This window comes from Saimiri boliviensis, chromosome 7, assembly GCF_048565385.1.
Source record: "Saimiri boliviensis isolate mSaiBol1 chromosome 7, mSaiBol1.pri, whole genome shotgun sequence".
NCBI classification, from domain to species: Eukaryota; Metazoa; Chordata; class Mammalia; order Primates; family Cebidae; genus Saimiri; species Saimiri boliviensis.
In genome coordinates, this window is record NC_133455.1 from 60,399,087 (window position 1) to 60,421,789 (window position 22,703).

General features: G+C 34.7%; 1 protein-coding gene and 1 non-coding gene across 2 annotated transcripts in view; one reads left to right on the top strand and one right to left on the bottom strand.

Moving 5' to 3' along the window:
- ZFC3H1 (zinc finger C3H1-type containing) overlaps window positions 1-22,703 on the top strand; it is a 56,986-nt gene that overhangs the window by 19,108 nt on the left and 15,175 nt on the right. The window contains exons 4-24 of the mRNA XM_039471836.2: window positions 288-486; window positions 965-1,188; window positions 2,675-2,798; window positions 6,580-6,677; window positions 8,322-8,531; window positions 8,726-8,890; window positions 9,784-9,921; window positions 10,524-10,645; window positions 11,039-11,188; window positions 11,907-12,081; window positions 12,335-12,466; window positions 12,841-13,380; window positions 13,463-13,572; window positions 14,500-14,631; window positions 14,743-14,864; window positions 15,791-15,892; window positions 16,459-16,578; window positions 17,544-17,727; window positions 19,027-19,213; window positions 21,290-21,478; window positions 21,991-22,228. Coding sequence (XP_039327770.1) covers window positions 288-486; window positions 965-1,188; window positions 2,675-2,798; window positions 6,580-6,677; window positions 8,322-8,531; window positions 8,726-8,890; window positions 9,784-9,921; window positions 10,524-10,645; window positions 11,039-11,188; window positions 11,907-12,081; window positions 12,335-12,466; window positions 12,841-13,380; window positions 13,463-13,572; window positions 14,500-14,631; window positions 14,743-14,864; window positions 15,791-15,892; window positions 16,459-16,578; window positions 17,544-17,727; window positions 19,027-19,213; window positions 21,290-21,478; window positions 21,991-22,228 — 3,661 coding nt within the window. The remainder of the gene's footprint in view (window positions 1-287; window positions 487-964; window positions 1,189-2,674; window positions 2,799-6,579; window positions 6,678-8,321; window positions 8,532-8,725; window positions 8,891-9,783; window positions 9,922-10,523; window positions 10,646-11,038; window positions 11,189-11,906; window positions 12,082-12,334; window positions 12,467-12,840; window positions 13,381-13,462; window positions 13,573-14,499; window positions 14,632-14,742; window positions 14,865-15,790; window positions 15,893-16,458; window positions 16,579-17,543; window positions 17,728-19,026; window positions 19,214-21,289; window positions 21,479-21,990; window positions 22,229-22,703) is intronic.
- Window positions 5,615-5,737, bottom strand: LOC120365198 (small nucleolar RNA SNORA17). Its single transcript, XR_005580206.2, has one exon. It is a non-coding gene; the product is annotated as a small nucleolar RNA SNORA17 (small nucleolar RNA).

A 22,703-nucleotide genomic window follows, 5' to 3' on the forward strand; every position in this document is an offset into this window, starting at 1 on the left:
AGTTAATAACTTTTTTATTTTTTGCATTATCCTATTCCTTCAGTTGTACTACCTCACCAATCCTACATTACATGTATACACATACCTTCTGCACTCTGATCTTCTATTCATATATTAGGAGTCTTGGGCTATGGGAAGTAAATTAGTTTACTTATTTTATCTGTATTTGCCTTGTCCTATTTGCTGCCAAACTTTAAATTTTTATCCTATAAAGGATTTGACTTGATGAAATGTATAAGGTAAGTAATAGGATTTAAAAATTTAAAGTCTTTCTTTTTTCTTTAAAGAAACTTGGTGAAGATGAAGAGGAGTTGTCTGAATTACAGCTTCGCCTTTTGGCTCTTCAGTCAGCCAGTAAAAAATGGCAACAAAAAGAACAGCAGGTGATGAAAGAAAGCAAAGAAAAGTTGACTAAGACGAAAACTGTGCAGCAAAAAGTTAAAACAAGTACAAAAACACATTCGGCCAAAAAAGTTAGCACTACAGGTGATCATTTCTGCTATTTCTGTTAAATTTTTTTTTTTTTTATTATGAGTCTCATAATTCTCCTGCCTCAGCCTCCTGAGTAGCTGGGATAACAGGCGTCTGGCACCGAGCCCGGCTAATGTTTGTTATTTTTAGTAGAGATGTGGTTTCACCATATTGGCCAGGCTGGTCTCTAACTCCTGACCTCAGGTGATCTGCCCACCTCAGCCTCCTAAAGTGCTGGGTTTACAGTCGTCAGCCACCGTGCCCAGCCTGTTAAATTCTCTTGGTTGAATTCATGTATAAGTACAGTTTTGAGATTTTAATTCAGTGTTTTGAGTTTGGGGAATTACAGGGCCCTAAAATGGAGGACAATCTTGTATAAACACAACTTAAGAGGAGCATCATCATTGATAAATCAATAATGAAAATATTTTTTAAGACTGTTTTTCTTTTATCTCCTAATAGATACTGATGTTTATGTATTTTTCATTTAAAGCTAAACAAGCATTGAGGAAACAGCAAACAAAGGCATGGAAGAAACTACAACAGCAAAAAGAGCAGGAAAGACAGAAAGAAGAGGATCAGCGGAAACAAGCTGAAGAAGAAGAGAGACGGAAAAGAGAGGAAGAAATCAGAAAAATTCGAGATCTGTCAAATCAGGAAGAACAGTACAATCGATTCATGAAATTGGTTGGTGGCAAGAGGAGATCAAGAAGTAAAGTAAGAAATACAAAAATATAAAATCAAAACATTACTCTTGTGTCCTTAAACTCTTACTTCATAGATTAAGTCAAATAAGAGAGCTTATTATATAAATAACTCAAGGAAAAAAGGAAGGTAGGTTATAATTGGGAAAGCGTCTTTTGTAGTTGTAGGTATTAGAAGTAGAAGAAATGAAGGCTAAAATTATGATAAACAGATACTTCTTTTAACTTACCGTTTTCCATTTAGATGAAAGTAGGATTACTAAATTGTGGTGAAAACTTATTCTGAAAATGGCTATTTCTTAAGTGTAAGAGTAGAATTTCATTAGTTTTTCATTGTTAGTAATGTAGATTTAGAAGTGTGTCATGACTAATTATGGACTATTTTAATAAATTTTAAATCATAGAGTAATAATCTTAGTGCATGTGGCTATTTTGTATTTAGTGGTCAAGCATTTGTTGAACATTTACTATGTATATGAACACACTCGTAATCCTCTCTTCTTCTCTCGTCCTTCTTTTACCCTCTCCACCCAAAAAGAGTACACTTGAGAATGTATTAATGAAGAGTAGAGGGACATTAAAGAGTAAATTATTTAATTGAGTTAGGTTTGTTTAAGCAAGGGATATTATAAATATTTATACATTGAACTATTGAACTTTTTTTTTTTTCTTGAGACGGAATCTTACTCTTGTCTCCCAGGCTGGAGTGCAGTGGCGTGATCTCAGCTCATCTCCCGGGTTCAAGTGATACTCTTGCCTCAGCCTCCTGAGCTGCTGGGATTACAGGTGTCCGCCACCTCACCCAGCTAATTTTTTGCATTTTTAGTACAGATGGGGTTTTGCCATGTTGGCCAGGCTGGCCTTGAACTCCTGACAGCGTGAGCCACCACGCCCAGCCAGTAGAATCTTTTTCTAGAGATAAATATGGTATTAAATGCACATTACTGTTTACCTCCTTCTTGAGAGGTTTTGCTAGTTTTTAGTTTATTATAAACTGTCTCTGAGTGAAACATAGAACTAAAAAAGAACAACATACAATAGATAAACACATTTAGCCAGAGTTTATAGTTTTCAGATATCATTTACTTATAATTTAAATGTTTTTGAATTTTTTGGGAAATACACTATATATATTCTTGAAGACATAAAACTTGCATGTATTCCTCTAGTTTCTTAATCATGCAGAAGTCATAAGTGCGTAAAGAGTTTGGTGTCATTGTATATAGGGAGAGCTAATTATTTAGTGGCTCAGCTAACAATGAGGGATTTCATCTGTGTAGCTAGTACTTTGGAAATTCCATTTTCTATCTGGTGATACAGTTATAAAATGTCAACCAGTGTAGCTGTCATTTAAATGGAATTTCCCAAAGATATGATAGGCACATCTAACTGAATCACCGTGATTTTTGATACTGTTCCCCAGAAGATAACTATCAGTTCCTTTGTGATATGTGACCTAAGACAAAATGGTTTGAAACTAAAAAAAATGTTATACTTAGTCTTCAGATCCTGACCTGAGGCGATCCTTAGATAAGCAACCTACTGATAGTGGAGGAGGCATTTATCAGTATGATAACTATGAAGAAGTTGCTATGGATACAGATAGTGAAACCAATTCTCCAGGTATGAGCCCAAACTTGAAACCTTTGTGTATTTACATGTATTAAATAGAGAATGGTCATTATACTATTCAAAACCTTGAAAGAAACGTGTAATGAAAGTGAGATTTGCTGATGAACTGTATGATGATAGACATTATTTGTTGTTGTAAATACTTAGCAGACCTCAAGTAAGTAATATTAACCTTTATTTCAGAGTGTTTCTAGATAGTCTGTAAATTAAATAAATAGGTAAATAATTGTTTAAACTCTGTTAATTACTTGCTCTAGAAAGTGAAGATTGGGCCAAATGCAGTGGTTCACGTCTGTAATCCCGGTACTTTGGAATGCTGAGGTGGGCAGATTGCTTGAAGCCAGGAGTTGGAGACCAGCCTGGCTAACATGGCGAAACCTTGTCTCTACTAAAAATACAAAAATTAGCTGGGTGTGGTGGTGTGCGCCTGAAATCTCAGCTTCTTGGGAGGCTAAGGCATGAGAATTGCTTGAACTCAGAAGGAAGTTGCAGTGAGCTGACATAGTACCACTGTACTCCAGCCTGAGTAACAGAGCAAGATTCTGTCTTAAAATATAAAAAGTGAAGAATGGGAAAGATGAGAACACTACTTTTAGAAAAACAACAGACTCTTGATCTTTATATCCAAGATTCTTTCTGCGTTAAAGAACAAAAGACGTTTTTTGTTATTTGGCTTCTGGTCTCTTTCTAGTGTGATAATTTGTTAGGAATTTTGAGGTAGAAAGTGATACTAGTGGCATCTCATGAAAGACTGATTAGAACTGGTCAGGGGTGTACTCTGCTTTAGGTTGCATACTCTAGACTCTGACTTAACTTTGAGGGCTAGAGACTTGATTTTGTTGATGTTCAGGGGTGATTGGCTGTGAAAGACCTATTCCTTCACAAATAATTTTAAAAGTAATACTGAGGCGAAAATGGAATGCAGTTGGCATTCCAGGAACTGGAGAATTTGGAAGAACACATGATCAGTGTATTTCTCCCTGTAGTCACATGGTGAGACCAAATCGAAACTAGAATCCTACTTTGGTGTATCTAGACTAGAGACTAAATGAAATATGTGTTACTTGGCTAGTGTTTATATCAAAGTGTTCATTTTTCAGGTTGTTTTAAGCTGGTGTTTGATAGTCTTACATTATGTTATGTTTTGAGATCATAATTTAATTTGCTTTGGTCAATCTTTAATTTTCTTATTTTCAGATTCTTGGAGATGATTCATTGTAATTCCCAAGTATTTACAATATTATTAATACTCTATTTCTATAAAATAACTTTATAATCTATGCTTTTTAAATGATCTTGTAAAACATTATACAGAGAACATATTCTGTACGCAGCTTTGTAAAATTTTAATTTTTCACCACATTAACTGCAGATACATATATTTTTTTTATTTTATTCTCAAAGTTTGCCAACATAGACATGTTATACTTGAAGAAATATGCATTAAACAAATCTTTTAATTCACTTTATCCTGTATTTAAAAAAAAATGTTTTCTATATAGAGTTTTTCCCTTAGAGGGAAACAAAAGAACAAAAACAAGATAATTCAAATACAGTGAAGAACCTGTTTAGGATCTTAGGTGTCAGGCAGTTCAAAAATTGCCAAAAGATTTTTTTTTTCACTAGGATGCCACAATAGCAGAACAACTTAAAAATGAGAATACTAAAATGATGGAGTGGTCCCAGTAGCTGCCCCTGGCTAGCAGGAGCACGCAGTGCCACCAAGGCAGAGGCCAGGACCAGAGGCAGTGGGTATCCCAGTGTCAGCCTGTCCGTCCCTGTAATGAAAGCTGAGCAGGAACTGCAGCTGCATGCCCTTGGGGGCGGGTGGACTTGTGGAAAGCCACGCTCTGAGGCTGCAAACACCTTGAGCACCACTGGTGGTCCTAGAGCAGGTGGAGCCTGTATCTGCACCTCTGTTCCAACCAGCCACCTGGCACAGGGCTAGACCTCCATTCTGGTCTCTGCATCTTGATCTGGGCTGGGACCCATCCACCTAGTCATTCTGGCCAGTGCTGACACTGTAAGCCAATTACAGGTTGTGTCAACTTCTTTCCTGTGTTAAAAAGAAGAATGGTTAGATGTGGTGGCTCACACCTGTAATCCCAGCACTTTGGGAGGCCGAGGCAGGATAATCCCCTGAAGTCAACAGTTTCAAACCAGCCTGGGCAACATGGTGAAACCCCATCTCTACTAAAAATACAAAAATTAGCCAGGAATGTTGGCTTGCTCCTGTAGTCCCACCTACTCACGCGCCTGAGGCAGGAGAATCACTTGAACCTGGAAGGTGGAGGTTGCAGTGAGCTGAGATCATGCCACTCCACTCTAGCCTGGGCACTGAGCTAGATGCCATCTCAAAAATCAGTAACAAGAAATATTGACACCAAATCAGGAGCACAATAAAAGTGTCTACTGATAATACTATTAACTGAATCAAACACCAGTAAATACTTCCCTAGTCCTTTGTCCTCCTGGTTGGTCCTCACGTGTTGGGTAGCATGAATCAGCACATAATGGTCTTCCGTCTTTCCTACCACTAGTTTCTGAAACTCATGAATGAAGGCTGCTCTTGCTGAGGGCATCCTCTACCTTCCCACTGTCCTTTCAGACCCCCTGTTGGCCAGCCCAACACAAAGGTTAGAAAGTTCTGAGAAGCTTCTCCTGGCCCCTGGCAGTGAATCAGGACTGGATAAATCTGGATGAGGACAATGTGGCCTGGAGGACTTTCCTCAGAGTCTAGGTCCACCTTCTCTCCCAGTAACTGGGAAGGGAAAACATGCCAAGTCCACAAAATAAGAGCACCATCAAGTATCAGACTATTAAACATTCAAGCGTTCATGGGGCAGAACACTGAATAAACATAGCCTCTTCTCTCTGCCACCTAATGACACAAATGTGACACAGCAGCCACATCCACAGCGCCGTGTAAAATGTTCCAAAGATTAGTGTATATTCAGATGATCTCATTTGGGCCTTAAGTCAACCCCATATAAGGCATGTGAGTAATATCTGTATTTACTTGTGAGACCTGGGATAAAGAAGAAATGTTAGATTTTTTCTAAGATTGTATAGTTAGTGGATAGGGTAGTAAGAATAATCTTTGAAACTGCTGTATTTCAGTGAGGCTAACAAGTCATTGAAGATAAAATACACACTTATTTTTATCTGCCACCAAGGAAGAAAAATGCTGAGATGCGTCAATTTTAATTATTTTAAATTAAATTGTGAAAAAATGTGCACCTTATTAAATACACTACTAATTAGTTCTTATTCCTAGTTTTGTTTGCTTTCTACACAGCTTATATATAGTCCATTTCCTCAACTTTCTTTTGCTCCGCAAGAAGGGAATAATGCAGTCACCACATCATTGTTTTCCTTTGGCCAAGGCATTTTGGCAGGATTCAGGAGAATTTTTTGTTTCATTATTTCTTAAAAAAGTATGCTTGTGTTGTTGTTTTTGTTATTTAAAGTATGCTTTTAGCCTTTTCTGCTCTCTTCCCTGATATCATCATTAGGTTAAAAGTGGAACAAAGTGAGAGTTTTGAGGGACTGATTGTTTAAAGTGAATGGCTGACTTTATGATGATATGACAATTTAAATGGCTGGAGATGGACTCATGAGGGTTAAAGATTTTATCAGAGGTTGATAAAGTCTAATTTGCACTCCACCTAGATGTATTTCTTTAAACATAACATAAATTTAATACATTCCTGATGGCGTATTTCTGTTACTAAACTCTTAACAAATTTTTTTTTTTTTTTTTTTTTTATAGCTCCTTCACCAGTGCAATCATCATTTTTCTCTGAATGTTCATTAGGATATTTTTCTCCAGCAACATCTCTTTCTTTGCCTCCACCACCTCAGGTTTCTGTAAGTCATAGTTGATTTCTAAGAAAATCGTTTTGTCTGATTTTTTTCTGATTTGTTTTTAGAAACAAATGAATGGTTAGGTTTGAAGAGGGCTTTAAAAATCAGAATTTCTTATCAGAATTAATAGCAGTGAAACATATGGAATAAACAGGTGATTACACCAGCAAGCTATCCATTTGGTAGATTTTTTTCATGGCCAATTTTTAATTTCATGCTGACTTTTCAGTACCTATCATGTTTCATTCTTCTCTTTACTCTCGACTAGTAGCTATCTAGAAAATTTATTCAAAAACAGACGTTATCCACTGTTTTGGACTATCTCTTTTTTAAGGAATTGGGATTTACATGTGTTAGGGTGCTTCTAAAAATTAATACTCTCCTTTCTCCTCTTTTCATAAAAATGGTTATTTTTAACTTGACAATCCAGCAAAAGAAAAGCATTGCCTATGAAGTTATTTTTCCCTGTCTTCTTAAAAGAAGTACCAATCCTCCCACTAAAAACAAAACAAAACAAAACAAAAACAATAAAAGGAAAAGGAAGAAGGGGATCACACATTAAAAATTTTGAAGTTGTCGGGCACGGTGGCTCAAGCCTGTAATCCCAGCACTTTGGGAGACCGAGGCGGGTGAATCACGAGGTCAAGAGATCGAGACCATCCTGGTCAACAAGGTGAAACCACGTCTCTACTAAAAATACAAAAAGTTAGCTGGGCATGGTGGTGCGTGCCTGTAATCCCAGCTACTCAGGAGGCTGAGGCAGGAGAATTGCCTGAACCCAGGAGGCGGAGGTTGCGGTGAGCCGAGATTGCGCCATTGCACTCCAGCCTGGGTAACAAGAGCGAAACTCCGTCTCAAAAAAAAAAAAAAATTTTGAAGTTATTTTTGGATTGAGAGGGCCTAGAGATCAAATTGAGTATCTCTTAGTGTAAGAGGGAATCTTTCCATTTCAGAAAAGATGTCTAGTGTCTTTCTAGAACATATATGGTGAGGGGAATGTTAGAGCCAATTGTGAGAGAAAAAACATTTTCTTTGTTGTAATGTTTTCTTTCAGGAAATGAATAAATGAACTAAATTCGGAGAGAAATGCTAGAAGATCTTTGATGCAAACACATACCCAAATTCAGGGATTTGTGTAAAATTAGTTTCCTTTACAGATACCCTCTAAGAAACCATTTAAGAGAGTAGTGGTGATTCTTCTTGATACTTAATTAGGTATCTCTGGTACTCTGAACTGTTATTCACAGAATCCCTTGATTTCTACTTTTTATTTTTTACTGAAATATTATGTCTTGGGTTTCAGTATCTCTGCTTGCTTTCAGGTAGTCATCTAGAAGGAAAGACCCTGTATAGTTTGATATCTATATCTTCTAGAATGCTAAATGGATATAAGAATGGGAACAGATAATTTTGTATAATTTTCCTTGAAGTTAATAAATGTTTCAAATACTGATTTTTTAAATTGCAAAATTAACACTTTGTGATTGGTTATTGATTTCTGGGTTTGTTTTGAGGTTAACATAGGTTACTATACTTACAGCTACAATAATAATATACAGTTTATTTTTTTGTTTAATATTGCTGCAGAGATAAACATTTGAGTTGATAAAATTTGTGTTGTGATTATTTCTTTTTTTAAAAATATAGTCTCTGCCACCCTTGAGCCAGCCTTATGTGGAAGGCTTGTGTGTTTCTCTTGAACCTCTACCTCCTCTACCACCATTACCACCTCTTCCACCTGAAGATCCCGAACAGCCTCCGAAACCACCTTTTGCAGATGAGGAAGAGGAGGAAGAAATGCTGCTTCGAGAAGAGCTGCTTAAGTCTCTAGCAAATAAAAGAGCTTTTAAGCCAGAGGTAATTTAGGTACCTGAACCTCTAGGTGGTGCTCTTGAGCTTAGCTTAGAGTAGTCCTACTTTTTTCTGGTTACTTGGGATTTCATTGAGCTTTTCAGCAAAGTAGGGATAATTCTAACATTCTCAAGATTTTTAAAGGTGGCAGAAATTTATTTTTATTAGGAATGTTTCATATGTGTCTCTTCCTTATATAGGAAACATCCAGTAATAGTGACCCACCGTCACCTCCAGTTCTGAACAATTCACATCCTGTGCCAAGAAGCAATCTATCAATAGTCAGTATTAACACAGTGTCTCAGCCTAGGATACAGAATCCAAAGTTTCACAGAGGACCTCGTCTTCCACGAACTGTGATCTCGGTAAAAACAAAACTTTAATGCTACTTTTATTCAAACAGTTGTGAGAAATTTCTATAAAGTTTTGCTGTCCTGTTTTCTACGCCTTGGTTTATTTATATACACACATATATTCACATATAAATGCAAAAAATTTATTTTTTTAATGTATTAATGGTAAAATGAGAGCAGCACCTTCACTTGAAAACTGGTAGAATTTGGTGATAATGTGTTAGAGAAGGTATTGCCTTCATCAGAGTGATGTACTTTTCAATTTTTTTTCCTATAGAAATTGGTTCATTCAGATTTTCTATCTTTGCTTGGAGTAAGAATTTTAACAAATTCTATGTTTCTTATTTCTCCCATCTCTTTGTATACTTTGTGTATGTTTTCCAATCAATGACTACACTATGATGGAAGAAATTATGTATGATGTTTATTAAGGCGGTTGAAATGATAGTTTCTTTCTATCTTGTTTTCTAATGACCTCAAAGTAAAATAAACAGAACAAAGCCAAGTTGAAATCTTGCCTGTTAGGTAAGCCAGTTTTGGCAATTTACCCTTTATATGTATTCATAAAGTACAGAAATTTGATAATTATTACATAAAATTAACAAAATAATTTTTCTTTAGTTTTAAAAGAGTTAATTGAAATTGTATTATTGTTCTTTATATAGAAAGTTACCGAAAACAAAATTTTAATGAGGAGAGTAATTATGGCATAGGAAGACTTAAAGAATAGACAACATATTATTTCTCTGGATAACCAGTGTTGGTGGACACAATGAATTATGCAATGCAACTAGAAGGAGCCATAGGCTGTCTACTTGGAGCCCATTATTTTTGTGGATTGAAATTCAAAGAGGTTAAATGACATCCTTTTGTTATCATGAGTAATAAATATATTGTCTTTGCAGCTTCCAAAGCATAAATCAGTGGTTGTAACACTAAATGATTCAGATGATAGTGAATCTGATGGAGAGGCTTCCAAATCGACAAATAGTGTTTTTGGTGGATTAGAGTCCATGATTAAAGAAGCAAGACGAACTGCTGAGGTAAGTAAAGTAATTAACGATGGAAAGAAAGATGACCTGTTGACAGTCATTAAAGTTTTTTTCTGAAAAATTAAACAATAGAGTTATAGATGTTTAATAACATTGATTTGTGGAAATATTTTAAGTGTTTGTGCTATTAGGACTTTATATAATGAAGCATGTGTCCATGTGGATTGATTTTACTATTAAAAGTTGCCATTATTTGTTTCCTATTAAGTATTCCCTTTTTAAAAATAGTAACGTTGGTTGGATAATTGTTCTGTGTAGTGAGGAGACTGTTGTTTTAGAATTGTGTTATGTTACCAGAAAACAATTTTTATTAAAATATATAATAAATACAACTTTTATCCTTTTTTCCTGAATACTTGTTTAGCTGTGATTTAATTCAGTGATTTTCAGACTGTAGATCTTGACTCCTTGGTGGTGTATACAATTTAATAGTTGTCAACCAGCATTGTTTTAGAAAAAAGAATAGAAAATGTTGACATTCAGGTATTTCTAAATAAATTCAGTATACACTGGGTTGCACTGTAAAATATAAATCTTAGTAAGGAATTTTTGAAAGCTGATGATCTAGTTGACTTCAAACGTATTTTTTTTAGCAAGCTTCAAAACCAAAAGTACCTCCAAAGTCTGAAAAAGAAAATGATCCTTTGCGAACACCTGAGGCTTTGCCTGAAGAAAAGAAGATTGAATATAGATTGTTAAAGGAAGAGATTGCCAAGTAAGTGTAATTACTTTTATTTAATTAACAGTAAAGGTATGTGATGTATTCAAAACTTCTCTAATAGAGTTTATTGGCACTGGGAATTGAGTTTTATCCAAGATACAGAGTTAATGTTCTATAACTTACACAGGAGAGGGAGCTGGATGGTCATATATAGACTTGAATAGAGTGATGTGCTGAGACATAACCAGCTCAGAAAAAAGATGAAAACACTCAAAAGAAGAACTCCACTATCAACTTTGAATGCTAACTTGGCTCATGCACATTGGTCATTATCTTTATTATTAGTTGGTGTGCTTAATATTGTTAGTTCATGAAACAGAATATACTTTAAAAGTAGTTTAAGTTTATTCTTGGGTGTAACGGGTATATCCTTTTTGATTATTTTAGTCGTGAGAAACAGCGTTTGATTAAATCAGATCAGCTGAAGACAAGTTCACCATCCCCAGCAAACTCTGATGTGGAAATTGATGGTATTGGTAGGATAGCAATGGTTACTAAGCAGGTTACAGATGCAGAAGCAAAACTGAAAAAACATAGGTGAGTCTTGTTATTTTCACATATCTAATTGTTCCTGTGGTAGAGAAATATATATTTGTGGTGTATGTCATTAATAAGCATACTATAGGATTATATATTTTCTCACTTAAACTTTTACGAACTGTCAAGTTTTTGTCATTTTGTTGAATGGCATATTTACATAAAGTAATGAAATTAATGTTTAAATAAAAACACCAGCCAGACTTGGTGGCTCACTCCTGTAATCACAGCACTTTGGGAGGCCAAGGCGGGTGGATCCCTTGAGGTCAGGAGTTCGATACCAGCCTGGCCAACTGCTGAAACCCTGTCCCTACTAAAAATACAAAAAAAAAATTAGCTGGGCATGGTGGTGCATGCCGGTAATCCTAACTACTTGGGAGGTTGAGGTAGGAGAATCGCTTGAACTGGGGAAATGGGCTCCTATTGCGCCTGGCTCAACATGAATATTTACTGTAAGTTTTCAGTAGTAATTCACATTACCTCAAGTTTAAATATTTTTTGAAAAAAATCAGACATATAGTTACTGTTATCAATATAGCAGTATCAATTTAAAAAGCTGTCTGATTAATATAAAAATATTCATCCCTTTAAATTCTTCTGTGTCTTGTCATAAATGCAGTTTTTAAAATTGTGCTAATACTTTGAAAAATTTTTTATTCTGACAGTGTCAGTCTGCCCTTGTAGGGAAACATTAAGAATTTTGTTATTTCCCATTTAGGATTCTCTTGATGAAAGATGAATCTGTTTTAAAGAATCTAGTGCAGCAAGAAGCTAAGAAGAAAGAATCTGTTAGAAATGCTGAAGCGAAGATTACAAAACTTACAGAACAGCTTCAAGCAACTGAAAAAATTCTGAATGTTAACAGAATGTTTTTGAAGAAACTTCAGGAACAAGTAATTATTTTAAATTAAAATACTGTAGTCTCCCATTCACTACACATTTTTATAGGCTGAATTTTCTGTAAGACAAAGAAACCGCCATATACTAAAGCCAGCAAAATATGTGTAACCTATAGTTCTCATTGAGAAATAATATTGGAATATTTTTATTTTCAGTTGAATGCTCTGAAGCTGCAGTGTTTGAGAAGAAGAAATTTCCTGCTTTAAGGTTTTCATTTACATTTTCAGGATTATTCTTTATTTTCAGATTCATAGAGTTCAACAGCGTGTTACAATTAAGAAAGCTTTGACTCTAAAATATGGAGAAGAGCTTGCTCGGGCAAAGGCAGTGGCTAGTAAAGAAATAGGAAAACGTAAGCTGGAACAAGATCGCCTTGGGGTGAGGTTTTTATAGAAATGTTTTACTTTTGGAAAGCAGAAAGTTTTTGTGATAGTTTTGAGGGTAAAATGTATATGTCAAGTAACTCTTTACCATAAATTCCAACAAATTAAGATTAAAGCTTTGTTTTTAAATGACATCCGTGTTTTTGGATGCCTGCTTTTTTATTTTGTCTTGACTTTGTTTTTTTATAAGTCATAGATTAGCTAGCAAAACTGTTGGTTACTTATTTATGTTCAACTCTATTTTATTCTCTCTATTGATTTAGTTTTATAATGTTGGCATTGTATGGTGGGGATAGCACAATTATTTTACCAAAAGTTGTTTATAAAATCACAGTGATATAAAGTATTTATATCATTTTTCTCCCTTAGCCAAACAAAATGATGAGACTGGACAGTTCTCCAGTATCAAGTCCAAGAAAGCATTCAGCAGAACTAATTGCTATGGAGAAAAGACGGTTACAAAAGCTGGAATATGAATATGCCCTGAAAATTCAGAAACTAAAAGAAGCCCGGGCCCTTAAAGCAAAGGAACAACAAAATGTCTCTCCAGTTGTGGAAGAGGAACCTGAATTTTCTTTACCTCAACCTTCACTTCATGATCTGACACAAGATAAATTAACCCTGGACACTGAAGAAAATGATGTTGATGATGAAATTTTGTCTGGTTCAAATAGAGAGCGAAGAAGATCCTTTTTAGAATCCAATTATTTTACTAAACCTAACCTTAAGCACACTGATACCAGTAACAAGGAATGCATAAATAAACTTAATAAAAATACAGTAGAAAAACCAGAACTTTTTCTAGGGTTAAAAATTGGTGAATTGCAAAAATTATATTTAAAAGCTGATAACCTAAAACAACTGATTTTAAAAACTACCACAGGCACTACAGAGGTTTTGCATGGTCAGGTAATGGAACATTTTGTATTTTCTATAAAATCTGGAATTCACCCCAGTCTTACTTGCCTTACAGAATTATTTTCTTTTGCAGGAGATTTCTGTAGATGTGGATTTTGTCACAGCACAGAGTAAAACAATGGAAGTGAAGCCATGTCCTTTTAGACCCTACCATAGTCCTCTTCTAGTTTTTAAGTCCTACAGGTATAAAATATAAAAGAAAAATTCAGTAAGCTTAAATTTCAGGATTTTCTCTTTGGTTTTTAACGTTTTACCTTGGATATTTGATGATAATGAAAAAGCGGTCAAATCATTGTTACTGATAACCAGACATATCTTTTTAAGGAACATGAAAATTAAGTGTTCTGCTGTTGGACTCAAACACACTCTATTTTTTTTTTTTTTTTTTGCGATGGAGTCTTGCTGTGTAGGCAGGCTGGAGTACAGTCTTGGTTCACTGCAACCTCTGCCTCCCATCAAATCACATTCTTGAATCTGTCAATTCTTATTCCAGTTTCTGGCTATTGGTAGATACGTGGAGAATTTTGGATTTCTGTTTGTTAGGGATTTTAGGAAAAATAGTTGGGAGTTTCAGAGGTTTTTAAAATTTTAGATTTATAATTTTACTACGATTCAGTCTAAAGTGCACTGGCCAGCCTTCATAAAATTAATTTAAGACATTTTCAAATTATTAACTTTGTGGGCCCTCCAAAGTTTTTAGACTTCTAGAAGTTGTGAGACTGTTAAAAGAGTTGCATAATTTTATGTTAAAATTGTAAAGCACCTTCCAGGTAGTATAGACTTTTCCCCAGTTGTCTTGTCTTGGCTGGTAATATGTGTAAGAACTACCATTATTATATAGTATTTTATCATGTGGTGAGAAACGACTTTTAGAATACAAGGTTTTTTCTATTTCAACTATTTTGTGTTCTTGGTTTAAAAAATGGCTTGTTTCTATAAAGACATCCTGGCTGTTTTCCTGAATTAATTTTGGCATTAATTTAATTAGATAGTGAGCTCATAAATAGTAAGTATGGAAATTTTAACTTGAGAAAGAAAAACCAGTATTTTCTTAGTTTTCTGAGGAATGTTTACGGGGCATAATATACCTGTTTACTCTCTTCTTTTTAGATTTAGTCCATACTATCGAACCAAGGAAAAACTTCCCCTGAGCTCAGTATCGTACAGTAACATGATTGAACCAGATCAGTGTTTTTGCCGTTTTGACTTAACAGGAACATGTAATGATGATGATTGTCAGTGGTGAGTAGTTTTTGTAAACATTTTGTTATTTGAAAAATGGTCTTAGTTGCTTAATTTTGATACATACATGATTATCTTTTCTGTGTGTGTGTGTTTTTTTTTTAATTTTAGGCAGCATATACAAGACTATACGCTTAGCCGAAAACAGTTATTCCAGGACATTCTGTCATATAATCTGTCTTTGATTGGTTGTTCAGAGACAAGTACTGATGATGAAGTTACTGCGTCAGCAGGTTTTTAAAGACTTCTTACTCTCTCCCAAATGAAAATTAAATTTAGGCAACTTAAAAATTTTATATTTAGTTGTTGACATTGTAAAATACTCACTGTAATTCAGTACATTTACCTATGATACTTTATCTAGATTTGCTGTGTCCAGTGTAATAGCCACTAAATACATAAAAATTAAGGTAAAAATTTACTTCCTGTTATACTAGCCACATTTCAAGTACGCAAGGGCCACATGTGGCAAGTGCTTGCCAATAGGACAGCACAGATTTAAGACATTTCCAACATTACAGAAAGTTCTTTGGACAGAGCTCGTTTAAGTATTTAGTTCCATTTATTTAAAAGAAAATATTAAGCTGTTTTTATAGAAACTTTATTACTGATTTTAACATAGGACTCTATTTTTACTTACTGTTTTTAAAAATAGAGGAAGCCTGGAAATTATGACGGCTGTTGTTTCTAATTCTATAATGAAATAAGCCTTTATACACTTTGTAGAAAGCAGAGATTACTGTGACACATCATGAGCAAATATTATTAAGCTTTTTCTCAGATTTGGTGCCAAGCAATAAACTGTAAGGTACAAATCTTTTGGGAGTAAAGGAAATAATAATTACTAAATTTGGTGTTGTCACAGCCCAGAGTGATTGTAATGTCACAGAATCTATTTTATTTTTCCCAATTTGGGACTTTAACTTAATTATTTACAGGAACTACTTTTGTTTGTTTTGTTTTGCCTGAATCAGGTATATGATGTGGTAGATTTGCCATAGTAGCAATACAGGCTTTGCCCTCTCAAAGGCCATAGGTGTTAATTGACTAGTACCATATGCTTACCTTTAATTCTTAAATTAGTTCATGTCATATATTTTAATTATCCTAGTCTCTGTAATTGATGTTTGTCATGAAGATTGCATTGCTCTTATTTCAGAAAAATATGTTGAGAAGCTTTTTGGAGTAAATAAAGATCGAATGTCAATGGACCAGATGGCTGTTCTCCTTGTTAGCAATATCAATGAAAGTAAAGGTCATAGTAAGTATATATATATATATGTATATGTATATGTATAAGTGTGTGTGTCTGTATTGTATCTCTTTCTGAAAAGGACTTTTTTAGTTTCTGTATGACAGAAATTTTTTTGGTATTATGTTCTTAATATAAAATACATATCATTTCAGGCTGGGCATGATGGCTCACACCTGTAATCCCAGCACTTTGGGAGGCCAAGGAGGGTGAATCACCTGAGATTGGGAGTTCAAGAGCAGCCTGGCCAACATGGCAAAACTCCATCTCTACTAGAAATACAAAAATTAGCTGGGGGTGGTGGCATGTGCCTGCAGTCTCAGCTACTCGGGAGGCTGAGGCAGGAGAATCACTTGAACCTGAGAGGTAGAGGTTTCAGTGAGCTGAGATAATGCCACTGCACTCCAGCCTGGGCGACAGAGTGAAAATCCATCTAAAAAAAAAAATTATTATTTCTAAGTTGGAGTGAATATAGTTCTTTTCAGATATTGTTGGGTATCCTTCAAAATATTAAATAAAAAAACAAACAAACAAAACCCTAGTTATATCAATTACCAATCTTCTGTCTACTTTAGCTCCTCCATTTACAACCTACAAAGATAAAAGGAAGTGGAAGCCAAAGCTTTGGAGAAAACCTGTTTCAGAGAATAGTTTTAGTAGTGATGAGGAACAGTCTACAGGACCAATTAAGTATGGTAAGAAGTAAGAAGTTATGCAATTTAAGATCCAGAATTATTAAATTGTGGTGTTTCATCTTTATCTACCAATCCTTTGGTGAATCAGCTTGCCTAGTTAAAATTTTTTTTTTTTTTAAACTATGCTATTGGTGTTTTAGGCAATACAGTTATTCACTATGCAGGATTGCCTCCAAAATTGCAGGATATTTGTGTTCATGGCTCATCTCCAGTAAATGCAGGGAGCACTGCTTGGTAAATAATTATAACTGCTTCAGATTTTCCAAACATACATAAGTTGGCAGGGAGAGTAGCTCTCATTTGAGAACCACTGCCTAGCCTATGGTTCCCCTTAAGGGCAGGTGTTCTATTTTACTTCATCTTTGAATATGTTTTCTGACATGCAGAAGGCTCATAAAATGAGAATGAACAAATGATGACTGAACTGATGAACAAAATAATGTGTGAATGAGTACCTGTATATTAGGCACATTTTACTTTCTAATTTCAAGTTTGCATTATTTGTGAATTAGCAAGTATACAAGAGATATATACTGTTATGTGCTTATTTACATGACCGTAACACTTTTTTTTCTAGTTTAGATATCTTTATAAATTACATTTAATTTCTTAATTATAATTTGCAGTTTAACAAATGTGAATTCATTTGATAATAATGAAAAAGCAATTGAATCATAGTTACCGATAAGTGGACTGAAAAGATAGTGTCACTTAGCCTTAAAATAGCAGAGTCCTAATTACTCCTTTTGTTCTGGTGTGATTTTTAATAGCACCTCTTTCCACTCAGAGGGATCCTGGTTTGAATGATAAATTATGTGATAGCTCTACCGTAAAGCTATAAGCTAATGTATGTCATTAGAATCTTTAGGTGTTTAAGTTATTTTAAAGATGAGACCAATTGTTTTTTTTTCTTGTGTCTATAGACTAAAGAAAATATGAAGCTAATGATACTTTTTTTTTAATAGCTTTCCAGCCAGAGAACCAAATAAATGTTCCAGCTCTCGATACAGTTGTCACTCCAGATGATGTCAGATACTTTACAAATGAGACTGATGACATTGCTAATTTAGAAGCAAGTGTGCTTGAAAATCCTTCTCATGTACAACTTTGGCTCAAGCTTGCGTACAAGTACTTGAATCAAAATGAGGGGTAGGTCAGCTTCAAATCTTTGTGTAAACAGTTGCACATTTATATTTTTATGTTTGAAGTTTTTTTCACCTCAGTCAGTTTTCTTTCCTAGTATCAATGAAGTCTTTGTTTTTTGACAAAGCCAAAAGCATTTTATTGTTTAAAAGCTATTAGACAAGTTTAAGATTAGATCTTGAGTTTGTGTGCATGGGTCAGTGTATGGGTAATAAATTATACTAAAGCTTTTACTCCAGTATGCCTTTATTTCAAAGTAAGATTTGTTAAAACAGTAAATTCTGAGTGGTGGAATGATTGATTATTGTTTTTATTAAAAATCACAGGAGTCATAGTTTGTTAATAAAACTATGGCAAAATAATGGCGGAACAGGTTAAATTTTGTTGATTTGTAATGGACATTTAAAGCTTATCTGAGAACCTCCAAATTGTGCATTTTATTTTTGTCTGTGTTGTATTAAATTACATGTATTTAAGTAAGGTAAATAGTAATATCTTATACAACCAGTAGTTCCTATTGCAAATGGCATCTTCTGACTACTTGATCGTAGGAATTAGCCAAGAATAATCTTCCCATAATTTTAACTTTATAGTTACAATAACTCAAGTGTTTTTTTTTTTTTTTTACACATTTCTAGAACATATTTAAGACTATCTTAAAAGCTTTTAAATAAGGCAGTGCTGCAGAGTGCTAATAAACCACGCATGCCTGGATGTGGTGCTTATTTAACTTTCCTGTGTCATTTCCATGTTAATGGGATAAGTTACAGTGTTTTCTTTTCTGACTCATTTAGTGAGTGAAGGCCAAAAGAACCATACATTATTTTATGAATACGATCATGAGAAAGAATTATCTTCTCCAAGAGATAGCAAGCCCTTGACCCTTGAAAAGAACTATTATATTGAAAGCTTTGATATTTTGTACTTGCAGTAGCTGGCCTTGAGAAAGAATTGTTTAACTTTTCCCATTCCTGAGCAGTGTAAATCATAAAAGGTATTGCTGAATATGGACATAAAGCATATTTGAAGTTGATAATCTTAGTGGTTTTATAACACTGTACTTTTATCTGTGGTAAATGCTTACTGAACATTGGCTTAAAAAAATTGTTGGGTCTGTGGAAAATCAGAAACTTTTTTAGGCCCAGGATTTAAAATCTTAATCTAGTACCGTTTTCCATAAGTGATCCTGGCTTCTTGGTAAATTCTAATGGAAAGTGGAATTTTTAAATTGAATCATTGAATTAGCCCTATTTAAATTTTCAAGCAGGTTCTAAAAAGCACTCCTGCCTTTTTTTGTATATACAGGGAGTGCTCAGAATCCTTGGATTCTGCTTTAAATGTTCTGGCACGAGCATTGGAAAATAACAAAGACAATCCAGAAATTTGGTGCCATTACCTCAGATTGTTCTCAAAAAGAGGAACCAAGGATGAGGTGCAGGAAATGTGTGAAACAGCCGTTGAATATGCTCCAGATTATCAAAGCTTTTGGACTGTGAGTAGAAAAGATAACTTGTGTGTGAGTGTCCGTGTGTGTGTGTGTATAATCCTTTGGATCATCTTAAATATGTAGCTTAATAGAGCATATGCTTTATGTGAATATAGATATAATAACCTTACTTTCAGTTTCTAGTAACCTCAAAGCCACTTCTTCTCAATCAAGATTTAGACTAAGCAAGAAGAAAATATTTAGTGAAGAGATGATTGTTGTTGTTGTTAACAATTGGTAAAGAAAAAATGTAAACCTATTAAAAATGTCACACCTATTCTTACACAGTTTTAGTTTAGGCACAGTTAAGTGTAGCTTTTGTAAGACACCTAAAAAAATGTTTCTTTTAAATTTTTCTTAAATTGCCTTTGTAAGATTATAATGAATGCCAGGAAATAGTTTTGTCTTTTTATTATTTCTTTCCCTTGCCTATGGAAATAATCCCAACCTGTAATTAACACTAATATCAAACCTTGCCAAGCTAAAAACATTTGATTGAGAAAAAATGGCCTCTTCCTCTTTCTCCCAAGAGAATGGGATGGTTCTTTGGTTGTCATTTTTTGAGACAGGGTCTGACTATGTCACCCAGGCTGGAATGCAGTGGTGCAGTCATGGCTTACTGCAGCTTTGACCTCCCAAACCCAAGTGATCCTCCTACCTCAGCCTTCTGAGTAGCTGGAGCCACATGTGTGTGCTACCATGCCTGGGTAGTTTTTAAATTTTTTGTAGAGATGGGCTCTTGCCGTGTTTCCCAGGTTGGTCTTGAACAACTCTTGAGCTTAAACAATCCTCCTGACTGGGCCTCCCAAAGTCATGGGATTGTAGATGTGAGCCACTATGTCCAGCCAAGAATGGGATGTTTTTTACCCAGACTTAAAATTATAATTGATCCACTTGTGAAATAAAGTAAGTAGTCATCTGAACTTTTATCACCTGAACTTGGGAGCCATTAGTTTCAGAAAAATTTTTAAATAAATCTTTTGCCGTCAGATTCATCATTTACTTATCAACTGAAGTTGTGAACCAAATAGATTAGGATAGCGTTATACCCCTTAATAAGCTTGCTACTCTATTTCTTACTCTCTGAACTTAGGTACTGAACAGATTTGGATAGTAAAGGAGGCTTGATTTTTCTTTTTTTTTTTTTTTTTTTAATTAACCTAGAACATTGTACCAAAGTGAATGCCATTGATCATCACAAGATTTTATAGGTTGTGGAATATTCAAAAGATCTAATTTTTTTTTTGGAGTCTCCCTCTGTCACCCAGGCTGGAGTGCAATGGCATGATCTTGGCTCACTGCAACCTCCGCCTCTCAGGTTGAAGCAGTTCTCCTGCCTCAGCCTCCTGAGTAGCTGGTACTGTAGGCATGCACCACCATGCTTGGCTAAGTTTTGTATTTTTAGTACAGACGGGTTTTCACCATGTTGGCCAAGCTGCTTTCAAACTCACATGATCCACCCACCTCAGCCTCCCTAAGTGCTGGGATTACAGGGGGTGAGCCACTGCGCCCAGCACATTTCTAATATAAATCTATTTTCAAAACTTTTATACAGTAAGCAACACAAATTATATGTGATAATAAATGTGATGAATGATCTTGCTGTGATTCACCCTTTAAATCAGGGAAAAAAGAAATGAAATTGCTTTAGTAATGACTCTAAGAGTACATCTGTATTGTTTTGGTTTTCATCTGATTCTGCTTTCCGATATATGATAGAAGAGGGAGTCTGAGTCTAGGTTAGGCGTCCCCAGACTGCGGCCCCATGAGGCCATTTATCTGGCCCCCCCCGCCACACTTCAGGAAGGGGCACCTCTTTCATTGGTGGTCAGTGAGAGGAGCACAGTATGTGGCGGCCCTCCAACGGTCTGAGGGACAGTGAACTGGCTGCCTGTGTAAAAAGTTTGGGGACATCTGGTCTAGGTTATAGTACTGGAAGATGATTCTATACATTTTTACACTTATCCTTTTTGCAGAAGTTGCAGATTTGCTAAGAAATGGTTTCCTAGGAAATATGAAAAGTCTATAGTTTTGGTTTATTTCTGTAAGGCAAGATTAATAATATAAAACCCCTTTGGGTAGTTTCTACACCTAGAAAGCACCTTTGAAGAAAAGGATTACGTATGTGAGAGAATGTTGGAGTTTCTGATGGGAGCAGCCAGGCAGGAAACATCCGATACTTTGTCCTTTCGGCTTTTAGAGGCTCTTTTGTTTAGAGTTCAGCTGCATATATTTACTGGAAGATGCCAAAGTGCACTGGCAATTTTACAGGTAAGCATTTGTTACAGCATTTAATTGCATTTTGTAGGAAAAGTTTAAAAGGTCTGCATTATCCATAGCATTATTTAATGGTTGAAAGCACAGGATTTGGATTTGAATCCTTGTTTTTCCACTTAACTAGTAAGTCAAGTCACACTGGGTAAGTTTATGACTTTATTTCCTCATTTGCCTGATGGATATAATATCTTCTTTATAGAGTTTTTATAAGTTTCAATGAAAATATTTTAAGTACCCGTAGATGAACTTCAAGATTCAAACCATAAGGGTAAAGAAATCATTCTGATGAAAATAATACATATGGGTGTGGTTTAAAAAATTTTTTTTCTTTTTACTCTTTTATATTTATCTTAATTGGATTTTAAGTATCATGACACTTAAAATGTACAAATAAATGTGATCATTTTATTTCATAATCTTTAGCATAGTTTATGTTAAAATTATGTTAATCTGTTATTGACATCTCTAAATAATTTTTTTATGAAAAAATTTTAAATTTTACCTAGAATGCATTGAAATCGGCTAATGATGGAATAGTAGCTGAATACCTTAAAACAAGTGATCGATGTTTGGCATGGTTGGCCTACATACATCTCATTGAATTCAACATTCTCCCTTCAAAATTTTATGATCCATCTAATGATAATCCTTCAAGAATTGTTAACATAGAATCATTTGTAATGCCATGGCAAGCAGTTCAAGATGTAAAGACTAATCCTGACATGTTGCTAGCAGTTTTTGAAGGTAAGTATAAATGTTTATAAATTGTAATATCAGTTATTATATTATAACATCAATGTTTAGAACATTAACTACCCATTGTAATTGTTCATAATTAAGTGGAACAAATTTATACCTCTGTATTGCAAGTTTTTTCACAATTTATTAGCCAAATTAAGTATTGAATCAGAGAAGATGGACACTGGCATCTTTGAAAACCAGTAACTGTACTATATTACATTATTTATCTTTCTGATTGTGGGTAACAATATATATCTGTTAAATATATATTGAATATAGATTATATAGGTTTGATGAATTGGTTGAATCAGAGAACTAGGTACTTTTTTTTTTTGGCAATCCATTAAGGTAGAAGTTTAAAGATTTGTATCTTTTCAACCAATTAATATTTTTTCCATCGATCAGTGTGTTTGGTTGCTTCTCTATATTAAACAATATGCCTGTTGTGGAATACATAAAAGGTATAAAGCCTGTTCCT